Source organism: Pseudochaenichthys georgianus, chromosome 6 (genome assembly GCF_902827115.2).
Source record: "Pseudochaenichthys georgianus chromosome 6, fPseGeo1.2, whole genome shotgun sequence".
Lineage (NCBI taxonomy): Eukaryota > Metazoa > Chordata > Actinopteri > Perciformes > Channichthyidae > Pseudochaenichthys > Pseudochaenichthys georgianus.
In genome coordinates this window covers 32,695,348-32,717,062 of record NC_047508.1, presented here as the reverse complement: position 1 = coordinate 32,717,062, position 21,715 = coordinate 32,695,348, and the positions used below count along the sequence as shown (strand labels likewise).

Here is a 21,715-nt window from a genome sequence, read left to right as displayed (position 1 = left end):
TGTTGAGTATTTTTATTTTTTATTTTGTGTATATACATGTTGGTTTCCACGTGTATCTGTGTCCCCTACATGCCTCCATCGAGGGGGATTAGAGGCACACCGCTTCTTAGACCCTACACACTAAAACCTGGCCTTGTAAAACTCCCGCTGGGACTTGTGCGACCCTCTTGTCCTCACAGATCTTTTAATATTTTTGGACAACAATGGACATCAAGCAGTGTCTCGTTCCATTATTGTTCCAGTGCATTATCTTCAAAGCATTTTCCTCAAACACTGGGTCTCTTATGCACAGAGCTGTCACCGGGGTTCCATGAGCTCATTGATGAAACTCCCTCTTATTCTCTCTCTTGGAGCATCCCTCTCCAGCCCCCCCAAAGCTGAAGAGCCTCCCCAGATGTGACCCCTGCCATGGACAGTGATCAGCAGAAGAGCCAGGCTGCGTACATGTAGGTCTCTTGTGAAAATCCTCATGATCTTGCGTGCAGAAATGAAATAAAGCAAAAGTTAACATGTCATCTATAGACAACAGTCCCACCATGGGCACTTAGAAGAGGACTTGAGCAGCAGTAAAGAATCACCTCTCTGAGTATGTAACTCCATGGACTCCAGCAGCCAACACTGAGCGAGGATGCAGGAGAATCGGAGCAGAGGGACACAGAGCAGAGCTCTTCAGCTGAGGACAGGCCGAGTGACTGTCGCTGTGAAATCTGGACAGCACCGCTGCTTAGCAGATTACACATACTGTAGTGGAAGGCTTTGCAGACTTATTTAAACACACACCATGCAGAAACTCACGGTTCAACAAGCTGCTGCCTATCAGTCTGTGTAGGCTTTCCCATAAAAACGTTTCACATTAATAAGAGTGAAGCAAAGGTGACGCAATCCTTGCTTGGATTGCTCCCCAGCGCACAGGGCTGCCAAGAGTGGAGAGCTGCCCTGGCCGGGCTGAAGTCAGCGTCTAAAGAACAGTGGAGTTAGTCAGGATAAGTGAGCCCGCTGGGCAGCAGTTCTGGGCCAGCAGCCCCGCTCTCTAAGGACCTCTTTAAGGCCGGTCCATCTCCCCACGAGAGGCCCAACCCCTGTACACAGGGGCAACATCCGAAAACACTTAATCTGAGACAAAAACCCTCATCATCCTGTACTTGTCAACACTGTTTTAAGACTAGATTTAAGTTGACATATAACAAACTGCTAGACTCGCTGAGGATTTAAAAGAAAAAAGGCTGATAAGGGTAAGCAAACTGTAATATGACAACACAAATACTAGCATATCATGAGGACTTTACCTTTGTTGTAGCAAAACAACAATAATCTAAAGACAAATCCTTAGTAGTTTGTGAAAACCAATATCCGTGGATAACTTCTTACTATTGCAATGACACAGTATAGAACCGAATGCAATGCAACTGTATCTGCAGCTCAACATCTGACCAGCTGACCTGTTGATCATAAATATTCTCTGCCTTGTTATTTGAAGTTGGGTTTTGTCTCCCGGAGGCCTCACATACTTGTGCTGCTTTGTTCTGCAATGTCCTTTCCTCATCTTATATTCAGTGTTCTGTTTTTCTTCTCTCAAGCATCAATGAAAACGAATCTGGCCAAACCCATAGTCACATCATCCCCACTCCTCATCCATCACAGCCTGTCACAACAGGAGTGGGGAAGTGGTCTCATGCTCCTTCTGGGAACGGATGTGGATAACTGAGCTGGGTCGTGCTACTGTAATACTCCTTAATCCCAGCACTAAGATACTATTTAGAATATCTGAGAGTTTGTTTGTGCTAAAATGCAAGCTGAGTTGAGGATTTCATTAAAGGCTTGTATTGGCACAAGTAGGATGCTTGAGGAAACCATTGAGAAAGTCGACAATGGTATCTGATGAAGACTCACCAAAGCCGAAGGCCGCTGGAGCCGGGATGGGAGCGGACTGGACCGGTGTGGAGGTGTAGAGGCCGGTCACCAGCAGGCCGTCGAAGGACACACTGGTGGAGATGGTTACTGTTGAGACAGAACAAATAAGATATTTAACATGGTTGTCAAGCTTTGAAACAGTTTGTTATGTCACAAATGTAAATTATGAGATCTAATACATAATATATAACATATTTTCACAAGTTTTCATAACTCGCAAGAATATAAATAAACGTTAATGTTTCCATTAAAAGGTGACAAAGATGTCAAAGTTAGTTTCACAAAGACTGCATTATTAATCAACCTTTTATCAAAATCACAAATGAAAATTAAGCGCAATATTTGGCAAAATATGTGAAAATATAATTCTGAATTCAGGATTGTGGTGCTGCAGAAAAGTCTAGTGTTCTACAGACTTATGATCATTTCATATATTTTTCAATAATGATGTGAATAATTGTTCAAAATGTATCGTTCCTTCAAATCATATATCAATTGCAGCATCAGTCAGAAATAATCACAATTAGTTATTTTTTCTAAATTGTGCAGCACTAATGTTCACACTTTGTTTGCAAGCAACACAAATAATTAGCGGGTGTGACGAACATGCATGTGGACAGGAAGTGTGGGAGTGTATTCACATCTCCCTGGCGCCCTGCTGCTAATGAGCAAAGAGCTCAGGTGTTACCACATGTAAATATAAAGTGACCATTAACTGGGAGGCCAATGAGACCAAACGCCCTGCAGGAGGAGAGGAAAGCGTACAGATGGGCAAGCAGGTGTTAAAGCACAAGCACTCACACACATAGGAGCCTGCTAAATGAAGGCTTGGTTCCATTTTAAAGTCAAACAAACCATTATAATTAAATCACTGTTTGTCACACGGCTCATGAAAGTAATCTAACTCATCCTGAACACATCACAGTGCTTTAATTGAAGCCTGTCCCTATTGACAACCATATAAGGAGAGAATGATGAGCTAATTGGCTGTAACCCCGATACTCTTGCTTAGCCTCTATTCATCACAGGTCATTGTAAACAGCAGCAGAGCAGAACACTGCCAGAGGTCTATTACACAGCTGTTCAGATTCACAGCTTAGTGTATCCGGCAGCAAGTTAACTATCGATCTACCCTGTAAACAAAGGCCCTGAGTGACGGGACCACAGAGCCAGCTACATCACTGGAGGAAGGAGCTCAGCCACTGCTTCCAGCCAGCCAGATCAGAGCATAGGGGAACTGTCTGTGGCTCAAAGGAAAACACACTCCCATAAAAATACACTTTTACACTTTGGGGAAAACAATCCTTTCGCATGGGGGAAACATGAAGGCATGGTTATCTCCTGACCCTGGAATCCCCCTGCTTTTGGGTGAAAGTGGATGGGGAAAGGAGGAGACACCCGCGGCGTTGGTGTGTGTTTGTGTAGGAATAGCAAAATGTCGGTCTGGTTCTTAAGGCGTTCATTCTTTTGGGCTTTGTGTGTTTCAATGTGGGAAGAGCAGAGTGTGTGGCCCACTGCCTGTCTGTCTGGGTGACTCCATTAACGCGCTCTCGCATTGGCGCCCAGCATTTATGTGTGTGAATGTGTGTGTTCTGCATGTTTCTGTGTATATTGGAAGTGCTACACCCCGTCTTAAGAGCATTGTTCAGCTCTCTGCTCCTGTCCCGCCTCTCCTCCATATCAAAACCTCAATAATTCATCCCTCCGGTCTCCTTATCATATCCAGACATGTCCTTTTCTCTTCTCCTGTCGTGTTTTTTTTTTACAACGAAACCAAGCTTTGGCACTAATTCTGTTTTTACATGCTATTTGCAACAACACATACTACAGTAAATGACACACTTGTTAGGCTGCTCCGTTTGAATATTTTTTAAGACCACATTATGATCCAAGACCATGGTTCACACTTGATTTCATACTGTGTATAGTCTATGCCTTTGTTTCAATCACTTCTGGAAACCTGAAAATGAATTAAACCTGTTAACAGAATATTGTACTATCTCAAAATAACAATTTTACAAAGACTCAATTATTTGCAAATATTTCTCTTTGGTATAAATATCTCTGTGTGCGCAACAAGTCATTTCTCTGTATTCCTGTTTTCTTGTCAGCACTGCCAAATTCTATCAGCATGTACAGCGTGTTCAAAAAGCTCTATTGTGCAAAAGACGGATATTTTGCTTGGCAACAGAAACATTATCATATTCAATCCATGTTGCTCAGTGCACCTCTCACACTACAATACCAACAGAATGCAGGCCTTTCCATTCAAACAAGCAATTATCATGTTCATGCTGAGCATACATCTCCTCTTTTATGCTACTTTTGCTTCCCAGAATACATTATCTATTCAACACATCCATCCCAGAGTGTGGTAGGACAGGTCATCAGTGTTTACATGATGTTGTATTGATCCAAGGCCATGGCATGATGCTGTATTTAACGGAGTAATGGACTGGATTTAATGCATTAAGTTGAACCGGGCTTCACCAGCCTCAGTACATACAATACGCTAATTTCTGCATTTCCACTGACATGCATCACCAAGGTTACACACACTCCATTACTCTGCACAGACACTTGCATATGGGCTACACACACACACTTTTCCCTGCCTTCATAATCTATTTTTCTCTACCCACCGCGTACACCTTTCTCCCAGCAGTGGTAAAAAAAAATGCTCTCTCCTGGACTTTCCCCCCATCTACCCCCTCTCATGCATTCTCTGCTCCCTCACAGTGGTGTGCTTGCACTCCGTTTGATGTGGAACTTGATGGGGAGAAAGAGTGAAAGGGGAGGCAAAGCGTGGGGTACAAGGTTACAATCGAAAAACACGAGCAGGGGTGAAGAGGGATGAAGAGATAGGTAGTAGTGGAGTGGCCCGCAGAGAGCAGCGCTACCTGATCAATACAAATCCAAGATCTAAATTATTTAGACTGGCCTCTAACGCCCCTCCCTTCATTGCCTGTGGAACGCAACAGACGGATGAGCCAATCAGATGAGATTAGATCTAATCACCTGTGGGGCTACTTTTCACACACATGAGGACGTACAAACACACACACACACACACACACACACACACACACACACACACACACACACACACACACACACACACACACACACACACACACACACACACACACACACACACACACATCTAAAGGAAGAGGCTGGCGGCCTTTGATGGTAGCCTTTAAAATTCTTGTCCATACTTCATTTCCTTCTGAGTACTGTTCACTTGGCCAAGGGGGATGAAAGCCATGAGGAGAGAATGTGGGTGAACTTTATTATCAACGCTCGTTCTACACATTAGCAGGTTCTGTGTGTGTGAGCTTCCGCATGGTTAGTTCATACAGTATATAAACACACCGGGTGTTACACTAGACCATTTTCCCAAACATCTGGAGTGAATGTCAGGCTTTTTCTGCAATACGGCTTAAAAGACACTAATACTTTAACTATGAATCATGGAGTGTAGTAAAAACATGCATGACAATCCATTGCAAATAATAGGGGACTTTTATAAACTATAATTGTATGAGTCAGTATGAGACATATTGATAATGCAGATTCTGAGGTTTAAGAAAAAAATGCACAATTCCAAACAAATATATACTTAAAATATATTATGCCATGTTAACTCTGTTTGTGTGATTGCAAGGGTTAGTATTGGGGGATGGGTTAGGCGGGGGCAGAGTAACATGTGGAGGTTGCAGCTGTTCCAGATGTGTTGAAGACCCAGAGCTCTAGAGGAGTCAGGTGCACCTACAGGCGCCTTTTGTCTCCCTCCCTCCCACTTCACAACTCCCCATCAGGACCTCTCCATGCTCCTGGACAAGTCTGCCGTCTGTCGTGCACCTGACTCAGTTCTTCCAAAAGCGCTCATTACACTATATGCATAGCACTCACACACGCACACTCTCATACTTTATACTTGAACACACTATAGAGCACATCCCCTGGCCCGAAGCCGGCATGTAATATTGATGATGCGATGTGGTATGCCTCATTACAGACACACACAACCGTGCTCCTACTCAACTATTGATGGGCCTGGGGCTTTCTTCACTTCTGTGGATCCACCAGGAGTAATGTTAAGGCACAAAGTAACAGCGCACTACACAACGCAACAAAACACACACGCTTTGCTTACAAGTCTTTCAGCGCTCAAGCACACACACACAGAATACAGACAGCAAGGACTAATCAGTAATGGAAAATTAATCTTCTGTGACAATCTATTGAGAAAAAATAAGATCACAAATAATTGCCAGTTGATTGCAATGCCTATATTTCCATTTATGTGCACAACAGCATGCTACTTTTTTGTACCAACAAATCTTGGCTTGATTTTGTTTGTTCAATTTCTCCGCCATATTTTCTACAGGTTTGCATTCCCTCATTCTAAACACTGCAAAAGCATCCTTAACATGGTACAAATATGGTTCTGGGTTTGTTGGTAGGGGTTTTAAACTAATCCAAAAACAGATGTGCTGTTGCATTTAGAAATGAGAACACCTGAGGTAGACAGGAAATCTGTTTTTTTTCTGGTTGTATCTTTATTTATTTACATGCACAGAGCAGCCATGATTAAAAGATGGTTTCAGACAATTTTCTTGAAAAGAAAGCAGGTTTATTAAACCGTGAGAAAAGACTAGTGTATGCTGGGTCAGCAATAATATTAGGCTCATACAAATAAGGCTGAGTGGCATCCTAAAAGCAGCATTGATAATGTCTCCTTCAGGTAAACCAAAGCAGGGTCTGCGTGTGGTACTGTAGGCAACACTTGGAGGCATGTGTTCATTCTTAGAAAACAGCATGGTGAGGAGCAAAACTGGAGCTGGACAGGAAGCTCTGAGAGAAGACAGGATTTACATCTCAGTCTTGTCCACTTGAATTTAATACCCCTTATTTAAAATGCCTCAAGACTAAAAACTCATGGTTACACAAGGAGGTTGAAAAGACAACATTTGCCAGACCTCACTTACAGAGAGTAAAGAAAATATTGTCATCTGTCAAAGCATGAAGTAGTAGTAGCCACATAGCTAGGCAAATTCTTCAAAATGCTGTATTCTAACAGAAAATATTATCAATGAAATCCCCTTTTTTGTCCTCCAGCGAACCAGGAGGGTGCTCTTTTGGTTTCCAAAAGGGTGGAGGTTTTCCTGGCAAAGGTCTGGTCAAAGATAGCCGACCATCTGACCCATATCCCACTGGCAGACTCACGTGCCCCAGAGAGGCCCAGGAAATGGAGGCCAGACCATGGGGAAGCTATATGTCCATCTGTTCTGTGGCCATGCCAGTGTCGGGGTGCCACTTCACTCTGAGCTTCCTGAAATGGTTCAAACTGTCAGTCACCTGAGCATGACATCATGAAGGATATACCTCTATGTCCTCTGATAAGGAGGGGTGAGACTGATCCTTTAAACTTAACACGAGTTAAAGAGGATAAAGACAAACTGAATCTCAAAAAGGTATGAATGTCTGTCTACAGTTTCAGAAGATTGAGTGTGAAGTGTGTTTCTACACATGTATGTGTCATGTGGTGTTTCAGTCAGGTCTCAGAGGAATCATTCCATTGCGTAACCTCCTGGCACCATCCTGGCCTGCTGGCACTGCCATCTGCTGCTGTGAAGCACTCCATCTCAGACACTCAGCTTCTACAGGTCTTCGCAACAGCAACATCTCTAAAAAATGGTTGCATGAAAGCAACGAATCTCTTGGGAACAGTTTGCAGATCCTTTCATGATCACTGCCAAAGATCATAATGTGTAAATAATGTGTTCTTGTACTGAGTCCAGTTTTGTTAAAGTTATTCTCCGTTTACCGAGGAGGGAGTTGAAGCCTTCAAGCCTCCCTAACTTGGCTTCACAGGAGTGAAGAGGCAGTTCTGTCACAAACATCCTGTTCCTCACGCATCATCTGCTTCAGACTCACACTTCATTGTGCTGCTCTCATACCATGCAATGTATGTGTGTGTCTGTTTGCATTCATATTAGCCTGTGTGTCACATTCATACTTGAAAACAAGCAGGCAGAGGTGTCTCCAGAGAATATTAGAGGATAAACATAACTTAATATCTGGGTTAGAACCATTTGCAAATGTTCTGTCAGTTATGCTGCACACAATGTACTAGTATGCTATCTTTCTCAGAAATGTACCAAGAAGTGGACATTTCATTTACAAGCCACACCACTGGAAAGGCTCTTTCACTGATGAACAACTCCAAATCAGGGGTGTGCTAGAAAAACTGTGACAACTCAAAGGCTTTTCTCTTTACCTGTAAGTGGCTTTGATAGAAAGTCATCTCTCTGGGCTTTCAACATTATTCATCGGTTCATTGTACAGAGACCTCAAACAGTCCCCACATCCTATCAGTTCAGATTCCTGCTATGAGAATTTAAATAGGTTTCGACGAGTTCAGGGTGTGTTATATGGATCTCATCGTCATCAATGTTGATAGAAGGGAAAAAAGGTTAGTAAATATGTACTGTACATCATCATCATCATCATCATCATCATCTTTATTTAAAGAGACTCTTGGTCCATTATTACAAAACATACAACACTCAAATACAAACTAAAAAAAGGCAGCCATACCAATGTTTCCACAGAGGTGACTGATATCGTACAGCACTGAAACACGGATTTGAAAGCAGCATAATGACACATGAGACTAAAGCCAATTTGGTAAGAAGATAACCATGACTTGAAGCAACAAGCAACCAGATCCTGAATTATTACTCAGAGATGAACTAGATAATATTTATTAGATTTACCAAACATTCAGCATAAAGGGAATATCAATCAGCATAATTGGCAGTTGCTGTAAAGGGTTACATTGTAATAAGGTTCAGGAACACTGTCATTCTTTCCCTCTGTTGCCTAATGGCTGCCAGGACTGGAGAGTGAGCTGTCCTTATGATCAACACCATGTGTTCTGCAGACACAGAAAAGGCTTCAGCCATACAGCCATGACAAGCAAAGCATGTACCTCAACCTACCAGAGCCATACGCAACATGCATAATCACAATTACAAGACAAAGTGTTTAACATGAGAACATAAACCACTTTAATGTGAAGCTACGCAGGTTACTGAGATGAGACACTGAATACGGCTTCCCCTTGCAGGGAAAATCAAAGGAATGTAGGAAAACATTAAAAGTCCAGTCAGCCTCAACAACTGGGGAAAGGCCCAAACCACAACTCCTCACAGGACACACACACACACACACACACACACACACACACACACACACACACACACACACACACACACACACACACACACACACACACCACACACACACACACACACACACACACACACACACACACACACACACACACACACACACACACACACACACACACACACACACACACACACACACACACACACACACTCAATTGAAATCTATGCTGCTAGCTTGAGACAGACACTACACACATCCATCAACATGTGTTAAGAGAAACGTCTTATCACACGCACTTGCACAGAAAGACAATAAAACACAGAGCCAACCAGCAGGCCAGCTGTGAAAGTACACACAGACCAAATGCAGACATTGGATATGGACCGGCACTGTTGCATAACTCCCTTTCAATCTCACCTTCTCCATCGGGAGCTGCCCTGATAGGAAACAGGACGGAGGTAATGAGTGCCAAGCTGTCAACCACAAGCTATATAACCCGCCTGGCCGCTGTGTCCCACTCAGGGACGCCAGCCTACTTAGCCTACACGACCTTCACCCCCTCCCCACAGCTGGTCTGTCCCGACCGCCATGAACAGCCCACCCCGACCTTCTCCACCGCTGTAGAGCCATGACCGGAAGGCATCTGTCACAGCCAGGCCTTGAGACTTGTGACCAGGAAAAGGATGAGGGACAAAGGTCTATGTCAACCAGAGTGACCGCCTGTCAGTCCAGTTTGACCGACCTGGCCATAGAAGTCACATCCTTTGAACAACCACTCGATACCTACAAACCTTCATTAAAAAAGCTTGCAGAGGGGGGATTGGTATACCTTATCATAATAACAAAACTGCAGAACAATTATTTCAACAATCTTAGAGACAATCCTAAAAGTAACCTGATAACTGGAGTGCTTCAGCACAATGGCCAGGATCAATCCAATATCCATTGTATCCAATATCTTATATGAAACTGAGCCCCAAATCTCTGTCATTAGATCTCTGTTCTTACCAGTGTGCATGTTATTACTGTAAGTCAATAAAAGACGCAAAGTGATAGATAAAATGAAGGAAGTAAGATACAACTTTTAAGCACATGAGAAATTGAAAAGCAGCATCATTTGGTTCTAAACACACAGAAGATGTCTGTCTTCATTGCTTTACTACCATTATCATGCAAAAATAATGCCATTACATTTGACTAACCATCCAGCAATGGTGCCGTTTTAATATACAAATGTTTTGTTGTAAACCAAATGTGCTGTTTAATAGCGTTTCAACTCGTCAAAACCATGGATACATGTGCCGCCCCTTCAGAGATAAGATGTTAGCAGTACAGGAGTACTCACCTGTACAGGGGTCAAAATATAGAGGGAATCTAGTCTATCGTTGTTTTAGTTCAAATAGGCTGTTTTTGATGGTATACAACATGAACCTTTCCCCACATACAAGCAGACGAATAGACCAAACTTAATAAATGTCAATATCTTGGAGCTACTCAGTCATGGTTTATTAAAATGACTCACAGCGCTTCTTTTGAATCATTTCCAACTGAGATGAAATAGCCCCAAAAGTTAATACTTTAATGTCATAGTGTACTCTACTAAGAAATGCAATATATAAAAAACAGTTTTTTTTCTTTGCTGAAATTCCATCCCTGTATTTCCAACATTGTATATTCCAGGCTCACTCAGGTTTACGAGATGAAAGAGAATAGGCGAGTGAGTTAGCGCCAGGTGCACCTGCCCTCCTCTTAGCCATCCACACGCGCTGACACTTCAAACTGCAGTTTTTATCAGAGAACCAAACCTGGACTTTTGAACTGTTTCAGCCTCATGAAAAAAAGTAAAAGACACGGTGCTCACTTTACGTTAGACTGTGATTGTTAATAGTGTTGAAAAAACAAGAGTCCTTACGCGCAGCATGGATGGACTTTGAAATAATATGTTTTACATTCTTACGAGTCTTTGAAAGTGCTATGGTTTCACTTGGATATTGCTACCACCAAAATAATGAAAATGAGCAATTAAAATAAAAATATATCTTTGTTTTTTACTTATAAACACATATTTTGTCTGCAAATGAGTCCATCTATGTGCCTGTAGCATAAAGGCATCTGCTCCTCGCTTTAAATGCCTGCTGCCCAGAAACATCTGGACTCGTCTATCTTTTTGTAAAATCACACAGCTGCTCTCCCTTGCGCCTACTACTGTATGCAGACACTTATATACTGAATGTGCACTTACACAGAGCAAAACGCAGACTCAAGATGTGTGAAGTAGCAGTCCTTACCAATTCCCAGAATACCAGATATGATGGCTCTAATATGAATAACTGAGCCGTCACTTTACACAGGGGGAACATTTACATCCACTCTGTCTGTCCTTTCAGCAACTCTTCACACCCTCTTTCCTGCTTGAAACACACTTTCATTAAAACATCACTTATTAAACAGAAGACTATAGATAGACTTTATACTATATGACCCATCAATAAAGCAGGTACAATTTAGGACATAACTATTTTTTGTTTGGAGTTTATTTTACAGATCTTGTTTTTCCTTCATTCACATTATCATATAACAAGTATTGTCAGTAGGTCAACTTATGCAAAAAGTAATAGTTATAGTAAAAACTATTGTGAAATCAAACATCCCTAATCCATTGAATATAAATGAGCCATAAGCCTTGTTGTCGGTCTGATTTAGTTTTCTACAGAAAAACGATACTGGTCTCTCACTGATCCTAAAAATATGCAATTGAACAAAGATGTTATTGAAAGGCAACATGATAAATGTTGTTCAGCGAGCACATTTGAATTCAGTGCTCAGTCTTGAAGCAATAATAGAATTTGGCAAATTCCTTAGAGAGCTGAAAGACGTCCTGGGAGCTGGAAAGGAAGGCAGGATATTGTGCCTCACTTTTTTGCTCTCCGCTCCCTGCTCTTTCTTGGCGTGAAAATGACAGATTATGGCCAACTAAGTGAAAAACTAAAAAACTAACTGACATTAGTCAAAGTCTGAAGTGCCTCCATTGCTCTTGAGTATAAATGTTTGGCTGGAAGGGGAGTGACACCGTGGTGTGGAGGAGGGGGCGTCATAGAGCAGAGGGTAAAGATTGATTTCTAATTAACAAGCGGGTTGCAGTAATGAAAGACTAGATGGTCTCTACTGGCAGTGGATCAATGGGGAGCGTTCCCTTGACATCCAGTCTTAATCACACCGGCTCAGCTTGGTAAGAATGCACTCATTGCTGTAATTAACACTGTCACGCTCCCTCCATCACCCCTCTCTCATCCCCACCTCTTCACTGTCTTAACCTCTACCTCAGACCTCTGCTTACACTCCATAGAAAGGATAACTCACCAACTCTGTCATTCTGTAGCCTCTGCTTTCCAGACAAAGTCACGTGCGCACCAAAAACAAATGTGTTGAGTCACTGACAAAGACATGTCTTGCTTAAACCTTGGCAAAGCCTAAATCACGGTCAACTTCAACTGGCAACAAATGTTCCACTACCTTGTTAGAAGTATTCTACTTTGAGGTAAATGCTGAGGTGTGATTCGGCGCTTGCCTTATTTCATGTTCTTAGTCCCTGTATAATTAAGCATTGAGCTGCAAGCCACAAACACGCATTCCCAGAAAGTAAGAAGGACAGAAATCAACCATGGACAGAGGAACACTGTCCTTTACTTTGGACGGGAACAGGCAGCTTTCCTTGAATGCAGTGAGGCAGGAAGGAGAAGTCTCACTTCTTCAATCGCAATCACTCCCTGACAAGAAGACAATCAAACACCTGATCCACTGAGGTGTAAGACATGCTGCTCCTCTGGGTATTCCATGGTAGAAAAGGACATTTTTATATGTATTGATGACATGTGAAAGGTAAGCTTGCAGTTGAGAAGTCTTTCTGGTAAATCCTAAATGCAAGATTAAAGTTCTTATCTTTATTTGGTCTATTGGGAGTATCACTGTTGATGTTCTAATCCTGAGTCAGAGATGACACACAGACCTGTGGGGGCTGGAGGTATGAGGTTTGATACGTGGGATTTCAACATAGAGCATTAGGGGAATGAAATATTTTCAGGGGTCCTGTAAACACTAACCCCCTCACCCATGCTGTCACTTTCAGCGGCAGTTCGTGTGAGCTGGTGCATGTGCACGGATGTGTAATCTGCCTGTAACAGCCTGCCGTGTCTCTGTGGGCAGAGGGGCCTGGCTGTTTGAAGGAGGCTGGAGCTGAATGGGGGGTAGAGCCGGGGCTAATCCGCCTGTGCCACGCGCCGTGTGCCCAGCACCCAGCCAGTTGCACCATGCCGCCTCCTCTGTAGTGGGTCCATTGGAGTGCTACAAGGCCCTCTGAATGCTATCAGCACAGACGACACACTGCCCCCCCAAGCAGGGATTACAGCTTTCTCAATGAAGCCGCCAGGAGGAGGATCCAGAGCAAGAGGAGGAGAAGGAGGAGGAGGAGGTACACAATCCTCCAACAGGAGCTCCTTTCTCTAAAAGGAAGAGGCCATCGGCAAAGCTGACACGCTAATCAACAACGGCTGGGAAACCACCCCAGAGAACAACACGTCCAGCACGAAGGATGGGGAGGGGGGAAGAAAGGTTTCCAAAGGATCCATCACTTTTCAGAATCCGGCTTGGAGCCACTTGGTACTCCTTAAGAGGAATGAACACTGGCCCATTGTTGAGGGGTAGATTGGGGTGGGGACATTAGTTTGCATAGACACATACAGATCTTCATGTTATATGTAGACTTGGAGTTGGGGCTTTTTACGAAGAAAAAAACAACATTGTAATTATGTTTACAACCTGTTTGGAAATTAAAGTAAACATCAAAGAGGCAGAGGAAAGGAGGCGAACTGTAATGTGCCAATAAAAAATTGCTAAAGTAGACCTTAGAAGGGTGCTTCCCTTGTGTTTTCAATTGAAAAAATGTAGGCTGTAAACAAAGTGTGGTTAGGATTCATCCTCAATCCCTCAGGGTTAGAGTATGTTGTGTGGGCTCTGTGGGCTGATGTTCTCTTACTTACTATGGCTGTCCTTTGGGAGTGATACATATACACAGGCTGAAATACAGAGTTCCTCATCAAACGTAACCTTTAACAACAATAGGAATGTGAGTAGGTAAGTAGCTAACAAATTGCAACCAAATGCTTTGTGCTTTAGGCATGGAAACACTTTTTATGTCACCAAATGTGTGTGTGTTTTTTTGCTGCTGTTGTACCAGGAGTGCCAGTGGTGGGATTTGTGTTGGTGCTTCTGCTGTCTAAATAATCTCCAGACACCAGAAAGAAACACATGGGAATCACTGCAAGCAAGTACATACCGGGACAGCATTAGCCAACATCGGCACGCCCCGGCTTTTATAATCAACAGAGAGACACTCCGAATCAGACAAACCCCCAAAAGGCAAGCACACACTCCAACATCCTGAAAATACTTACATCCACTCGTCTGCCCACTCATGACAGTCACTGAAAACACAACTCACATTTGCTTGTTAAGAGCTTTCTTGTTTTGGCTGGAAAATAAATGCACTGAGGAAATTAAAATAAAACATGTAAGAGTTTCTTGCAGCTTGCCCAGATCAGACAGGCACAGGCAAACACCTCTGCCTGGCAGGGATCCACTCCCTGCCTTCATTTTTAGCGTTTTCTACCACACCTGGCACCAGTCTGGCAAGAGCTAACAATATCACTATTATCCGAGGCGATTGTCCGTGCTCTGATTCAGTAAATCAATTTGCCACAAAAGTAGCATATAGGTGGCATCTGAGCCATCTCAAGTAGAGCCGCTGCAGCTCACTGCCTCTTTATGAGGAAATACAAAGGCAGATGAAAAGTCTGCGTCACTGTACGTTTTCTGTAGCCTCATTACAATTTCATAGGTTGGTAAAGTATGTTATAATAGCTAGATCATGTTCCTGTGAACACAACGTCACACAGCCATTTAGCACCTGACAGGAGGAACATAGTAACCTCCTGTTCATGTCCCATTGTAACATTGGCACAATGAGTTGTAATAGCCCGCTGATCAGGACATTTGTGTTTATCAAGCGTAACATCTGACCTGTCTCTATGTCATGATGGATCACCCGCTAAGAACTGAGTGCTGTGTGCATGGCCAAGCGTGCATGTTTGACAAAGGAAAGATTCCCAATGAATATCCATTCTCATTTCTCGCTCATCTGCTCCTTCATATAAAGGAAACTGGCATATCTTGGGGAATACAATGCTCTTTAAATGGTTCATCTTTCAATGTCCACAAAGACAGAACACCCAAACACACCCAGCAAGCCCATACAAACAGTAATACACTTGACACACTTCTCTCTACTCAGTGAAGTGACCTATTCAGGCAGAGCAGCAGGAGGCAGAGAGGCCGAAGAGCTGGGAAGCTAATGAATGCACAGGTTTGGACCAATGAAAGGGCTAGTGCTATCTGCGTGTTGCTTTTCTTTTGCTCACAAGAGAGACTTAAACCATTAGCCCCTATCCCCTGTACTCGTTCCTCACTTTTACCTCGTTGTTCAGTGTCCCTGTTCCCCGAAACTGGATATCTGCATGAAAACTAGGCCACTCTTTTGATGGTTCACTGACCAGTGCTTGCTGCACCGTAAGAAATACTGAAGAGTTTTCTTGGTCTTTAAATAGATGCAAAAACATGAAAATACCACAGTTAAGATCAACAGAGACACTAGACTGGTGGACAGGAAGAGTAGGAAGCACCAGCCAAATCTAATCACTCCGCAGGAAAAGAGCTCCAAGCAAGGCAGCACTGACAAGAAGTGGTCAGAGGTCAGACGGCAGACCTATAAGGGTACCCTCAGAGGTTAAGTGCTGCAGAAGGCGATGATGACATCCGACGGGCTGCTCAAGTCACAGCAGATTGATGGCATTTTGGTATTTAATCTAAAGACAAGGACAAATGTGAGTTTGCAAAGACTTGGGATGGGCCCGGTGTTTCCATGATGTCTCACTGTGACTTTACTGATATGCCCTGGCGTATGGTAAGATAACATCTGCTTTCCTAAAGCCTTACCAGGATCCTCTGTCTGTGACCTTTGCTTCCAAATGACAACAACCGGTCAACAACCTAGTCACAAAACAAAATCCCCCAATCACGACAAGTTATCAACTTTGCAAATAGATAATGGCCCTTTTCCCATTGAGTCGTTTCTAGTGGTTGGCATGAGAGATGGTAAAGTAATTCACAATATCTAATCTGATACGTTATCATGGGAAGAGCTGATGGTATTTTGTGGGGAGGAATTTGTCTTCAAGTTCCCATTAAGAATGTCATTTGGTGCCAACGCGCAAATCTCCTTGAAATGTTGATTGTTTCTTGGGCCTCTTCCATCATTTGCACATGAAAAGGTCCATGGAAAAGGGACTGCTGTAGAGACCATTGACAGATTAGCAATGGCCATTTCAGCCTGTACCGCCAACTAGTTCTCTAAGCAGCTCGCTTGTTTCACGCTCTGTTTTTCAATTGTGGCACTGTGGTAGAGACACACATTGAATATTGTTTGGCTTTCAGCGGTATATAGGAACAATGAATATAGTGTGATGGAGAGCAACGCTGCCTACCTGAACCTGCATGTCTTAGCAGGGGCAAGTGTGAGTGGCTAATTCATTGCTTTACACCGACAAAATCCCTACATATAGAAACACACCAAAACTCCATATGCAAATACGTGCATTGTGAATACAAGCACTCATTTAGGGTTTTTACTACCATAAACATAAAGTCGGCAGACTAACTGACACCAATCAATCATAAACACTACGATGTCAAAACAAACATGAATTTTGAATCTGTTGTCGTGATGAACTCAACTATACATTACATCCATAAGTACTGAATATGTGCACATGAAATAGACAGAAAACATGCTACGTATTCCTCGACACCCAAAGGCACTCAATCAATCTCCCTGGCCCATTTTCTGCTCATGCACCTCCATTTTTCCGGCAATTCTCTACTGACTTGCAGAGGACACAGCGCAGCAATATCATACCCTCCCCGATCTTTTCCACTGTGCTTTCTCTCCGTATAATAATGCAGAACACAGTAGATTGATCTCCCCTTTGCTCATGATTTCAATCCAACGTGCTTTACTGGAAAGGCCATGATACTAAAACAGCCCGTTTTGAAGAATGTGGCCTCTTCCTGTTCTCCCACTGCTGTGTCATCATCCCTTTTTAACACTGTTTTTTATCTTGGAAAATGAACACGTAATACTTCCAAAGAAAAGGGACAAGAAAAACACAAGAAGGAATAACAGTAACCTATGACTGTGTTTAGAAATGGTGTTCTGGGTCTTACGTTCTGATGTTGCTCTCTATAAACATGCTGCTGTATGGAGAACATCTCCCGTTCACATAGCAGTTAAAATATGTCAGAGAAAAAAAAATGCTTTGACATTTTTGTAATAAAGAACTTCCTGAGTGGAGCAAAAGTGGTTCAAAAAGCATGTTTGATTATTTAGAGCACAGACTCAAATCCCAGTGTGACCTTTCATCTTCTCGCTGCCCTCTCTCTTCTGTAAGATGAGGCTGTATGTGGGCAGTATGTGAGTGTGTGTGAGTGACACTTGGTCTCCATTTGTCTAGTACATAAAAGGTATTGACCCTTGAGTCTGAATGCAAGCACAGAAATATTTTCATTTCCCCTCTTTCCGTTTCCCAGCAGTTCAAAGTGTGTCTACAGTATTTCTGTTTCCATTTTGTCCAGGATGATCCTGCCAATACACCCACCCTCTCAAACATTTCACGTAGAGCAACGCAACCTCTCTCCCTGGTCATTTAATTCTGATAACACAGTAATCTTGTCTACAACACACACACACACACACACACACACACACACACACACACACACACACACACACACACACACACACACACACACACACACACACACACACACACACACACACACACACACACACACACACACACACACACACACACACACACACACACACACACACACACACACACACACACACACACACACACACACACACACACACACACACACACACACACACACACACACACACACACACACACACACACACACACCGAGTATGCTGCCCACACATGGTCTTATCATTCAAAAGCAACAGAGAAGCGGGAAGCAGTGAGGTCAGGTCAGAAACCCAATTACTATACGACAAATCGGCCTCGCAGAATCTTCCCGTGGCTCAGCGCTGAATACTGAGGTGGGTCTTGGAGACACTCACCTCCTGTCTCTTTTGTAGCAGGTCTTCAAAGCTATTTTCTTCATCTTACTTTCCCTCCCTACACTGACAACCTCTCTCCTTTCTTCAGTGTTCTTCTCTACAGCCCTTCAACAACCACACGGCCAGCATCTCTAATGCCTTCCGCCCACCATTTCCACATGCAGCTCTTTCAGTGGTTAGATCACACGTTGCTTTTAGAAGATTAAACCAAATGAAATCCAAAACTAAAGCCCAGAGTGCACGTAAAAAGCTATCTGGAAAAAAACGATTGAGATCAAACCAAATAAAGAAGCACGCTAAAATACAAAAGCTCTTTCGCAGAAGACAAAAATGGCACAAGTACTTTCCTTGCCCTTTCCCTCACACCAGCAGAAGATGTGATTTACTGCTTTTCTCTCATTCTGCTTGCAGGAGAACAGACAGATGCAGCAACCCTCAATCTAACCGTATGTATAGCTCTCAGACCACACAATTATTGCAACAATAACAATGACTGTGACTGTGGTGAGAACATGAACGAATGGATGTAACCAGCTATTTTCTATGAGATGAAAGAGAGACTGGTATTGGTCCGGATTTCACAACTAAACATACAGACAGCCACGTTACACTTGCAGTTTATTCTTCCATGCAAACTCAGTCAAAACCCCAGAAATGTGACAATGAGGGAACACCATGTGCCAAATCATGGGACGGAGAAAATAAGTGAGCAGCTTGGAACAATGTCATTTTTCCGTGCAAGCCCCGCTGCCGGTATCTTATCTGCTCAATCCTCTCATCGTCATTTAAATCTCCCCCCTACTCCATCCGATCCCAGCCGTGGCCCTATTTAAATCTCTCCCTCCTCCCAGTCCACCACATTTCTAATGCTAATTATTTAAACCTCTCTGTGCGCTATCCCTCCCATCCACCAGCTAGTTATTCAAATCTCTCCCTAAAAGCCCGGCCCTGTTAAAAGGTGCTTGACTGAAGGGCTGATCCGGGCTGTTATTTTCAGACAGAGGATAATATGGCTTCTTCCAGAATCCTCTCGTTTCCAGCTCTGTTTTCTTGGCCTTCTCATATCCTCTTATTTCAACAATTACACAAACTCTGCTTCACATATCCTTTTTGAAATGAAGAGGTTTATTTGCCATGATAATGGATTGCGGTTGTTAGCAGCGCAAGGACAGTAAAGCCAGTGTTTGCCATGTCAAATTAGATGAAATACAGCAAAGACAGGGTAAGGAGAAGATGTGGGCAAAGTACACAACATGTGTGTATATTTAGGATGTTAGATTTGATCAGTTATATACATAATATGTGTCTACATTTAGAGAAGAAGATAGCTGCATGGGAATGTGACCCCAGTGTGTCTGTGGTGGCCTGTGCAGGTCACTGTCCCTAGTGTTAAGTGAGTGAGTGAGGAATGATGAGACAGTTTGGGAGGTCAGAGGGGGATCATTTTTCCAGATCAGGTGCCAGCACATCAGCGTGGGAAAGAGGACATTAATCTCTTTCTCCTCTTACATGCTAGACATCATTTACTGATCTCTACGTCTTTACTTCCAGCAGTCAGAGCTTTGTAATGTGCTCCGGTTGTCCATTCAGATCTCACGGTTAGTCCTGTGGAGAAGCCACCTACACACGGAGCATCAGGACCACAGCGCAGTAAAACACCAGCGCTGCTCACGGCACTAAACAGGAGTCCCACTCAGCATCACTACTTATTACAGTTACATAAATGCTGGTTTCAAACCACAGCTCCACACACAAACTGCACACTCCCATACTGTGTGCACACACCAAAGCGGTACCTCATGTGCAAAGCACAGCTGCAAGTGAAATGTGTTCACTGCACACGTGTGTGTGTGTGTGTGTGTAGAGTTCTTGATCATAACGTTGTTTTATTTTTCTTTCTTGTAAAATGTATTACATGCAACAATTCAAGCACATTTTAGCAGTCTACTCATCAAGAACAAATTACAATTTTAAAGTGAATTTATCACAGGGCGAAATCTATCGTTAAATAATACAAAATGCATTTTATTTTTTACAATCAGTGAAATTTACAATCAGATCAATTCAACACATTTCATTTTTTTGTTATACAACACTATTTGCTAAAAGATAAATCCCACTCTCGTCAACATAGCAAGAAAAACAAAGTGGACGCCGTAGGGGGTGTGCTCACCTTGGTACTCCTGTCCAGGGGTGTAGGCGATGGGGTTCCCCGTAATTTGAAGGGTGAGTAGCACCTCTCCCCCACCTTCTGTCATCCTGGTTCCCTCCAGCTCCCCGTGGTGGGTGCACAGGAAGAAGAAGGGGTTGAAACGTGGGTAGAAGCTTGCGGGGGGTGCCCCGAAATCCATGCTGCTGCTCCCCAAGACTAGGGCCAGCAGGGCACAGCCTAAGGCACCCCCGAGAGAGGCCCGCGCCACGGCCATCTGCCCTCACCAAGCAGGGGGCGGAGGCAGGGACGGTGGGTGAGGAGTTGAGGAGAGTGATGAGTGGGAGCGAGGAAGGCACAGGTAGAGTTCCAGAGAAGGACAGCTTTTGGAGTCCACAATTGAGTCGAAAGTCCAAAAGTGCGTGCGTGAGTGTGTTTCTATGTGCTATATTTGTGTGTGTGAGTGTGTGGGCTTGGCCGTCAGGAAAACTGTAGAGCTCTGTTCTTCTGCCTCCTCTCCCTGTCCTACCTTCACTCTCAGGGAGTTCAGAGCTTCGCCTGTGCTGTCCTGCTCCGGCGCTTAAATACCTCACCCCCTCCCTCTGTTTCCCTCTCTCCTCCCACCCTCCCTCCCTCCCTCCCTCCCTCTTTCTGTCTCTCTTTCGCTCTAACACCAGCTCCACGCGTGCTGTATGCGCTCTATGAGACGGCCTCCCTCCTCTCTCTCATCCAGCTCTTCTCTCCTCCCTCTTCTCTACCAGTCTATCACTCTGCCTTTTCCCCCTAATCTCTTCCTCCCCCCTAACTCCTTCTCTTACCTCTCACTAAAACGGTGTTACTCCACATTGCACTCTTGTATCCCTCTCCTGAGACCTTGTCTTATCTCTATGCATCTGTTAGTTCCCCCATCCCTAACCAGTCTACTGACATATCCCGATCACTCTCTTCTCTTTCCTTTGTCTTTTTGCCCGTCCACCAGACTGTCTCCTCCTCTCCCACTCACTATCACACCTCCTTTCTCCCTTCCTCTTCCGTTCTCTTCACCTCCCTCTTCTTGCCTGTTACTGCTTCTCTCTCACTTGGTCCCCCCCTCCCCTCTCTCCCTCTTTTTCCAACCCTGTACCTCTCTGTTTCTCCTCTCGTCCTCAGCAGCACTGAGATTTGTTTTTCTTCTTCTCTACTGTTGCTTTCCCCCC

General features: G+C 43.7%; 1 protein-coding gene across 2 annotated transcripts in view; it reads right to left on the bottom strand.

The window, feature by feature from the left end:
- LOC117448084 (reelin-like) overlaps positions 1 to 21,084 on the bottom strand; it is a 96,757-nt gene extending 75,673 nt beyond the window's left edge. For both annotated transcript variants that reach the window (XM_034085189.1, XM_034085190.1), the window contains exons 1-2: positions 20,544 to 21,084; positions 1,891 to 1,998 (exon numbers count right to left, since the gene is read on the bottom strand). In XM_034085189.1, coding sequence (XP_033941080.1) covers positions 1,891 to 1,998; positions 20,544 to 20,796 — 361 coding nt within the window. In that variant the 5' untranslated portion in view covers positions 20,797 to 21,084. The remainder of the gene's footprint in view (positions 1 to 1,890; positions 1,999 to 20,543) is intronic.
- Positions 21,085 to 21,715: the final 631 nt, after the last annotated feature.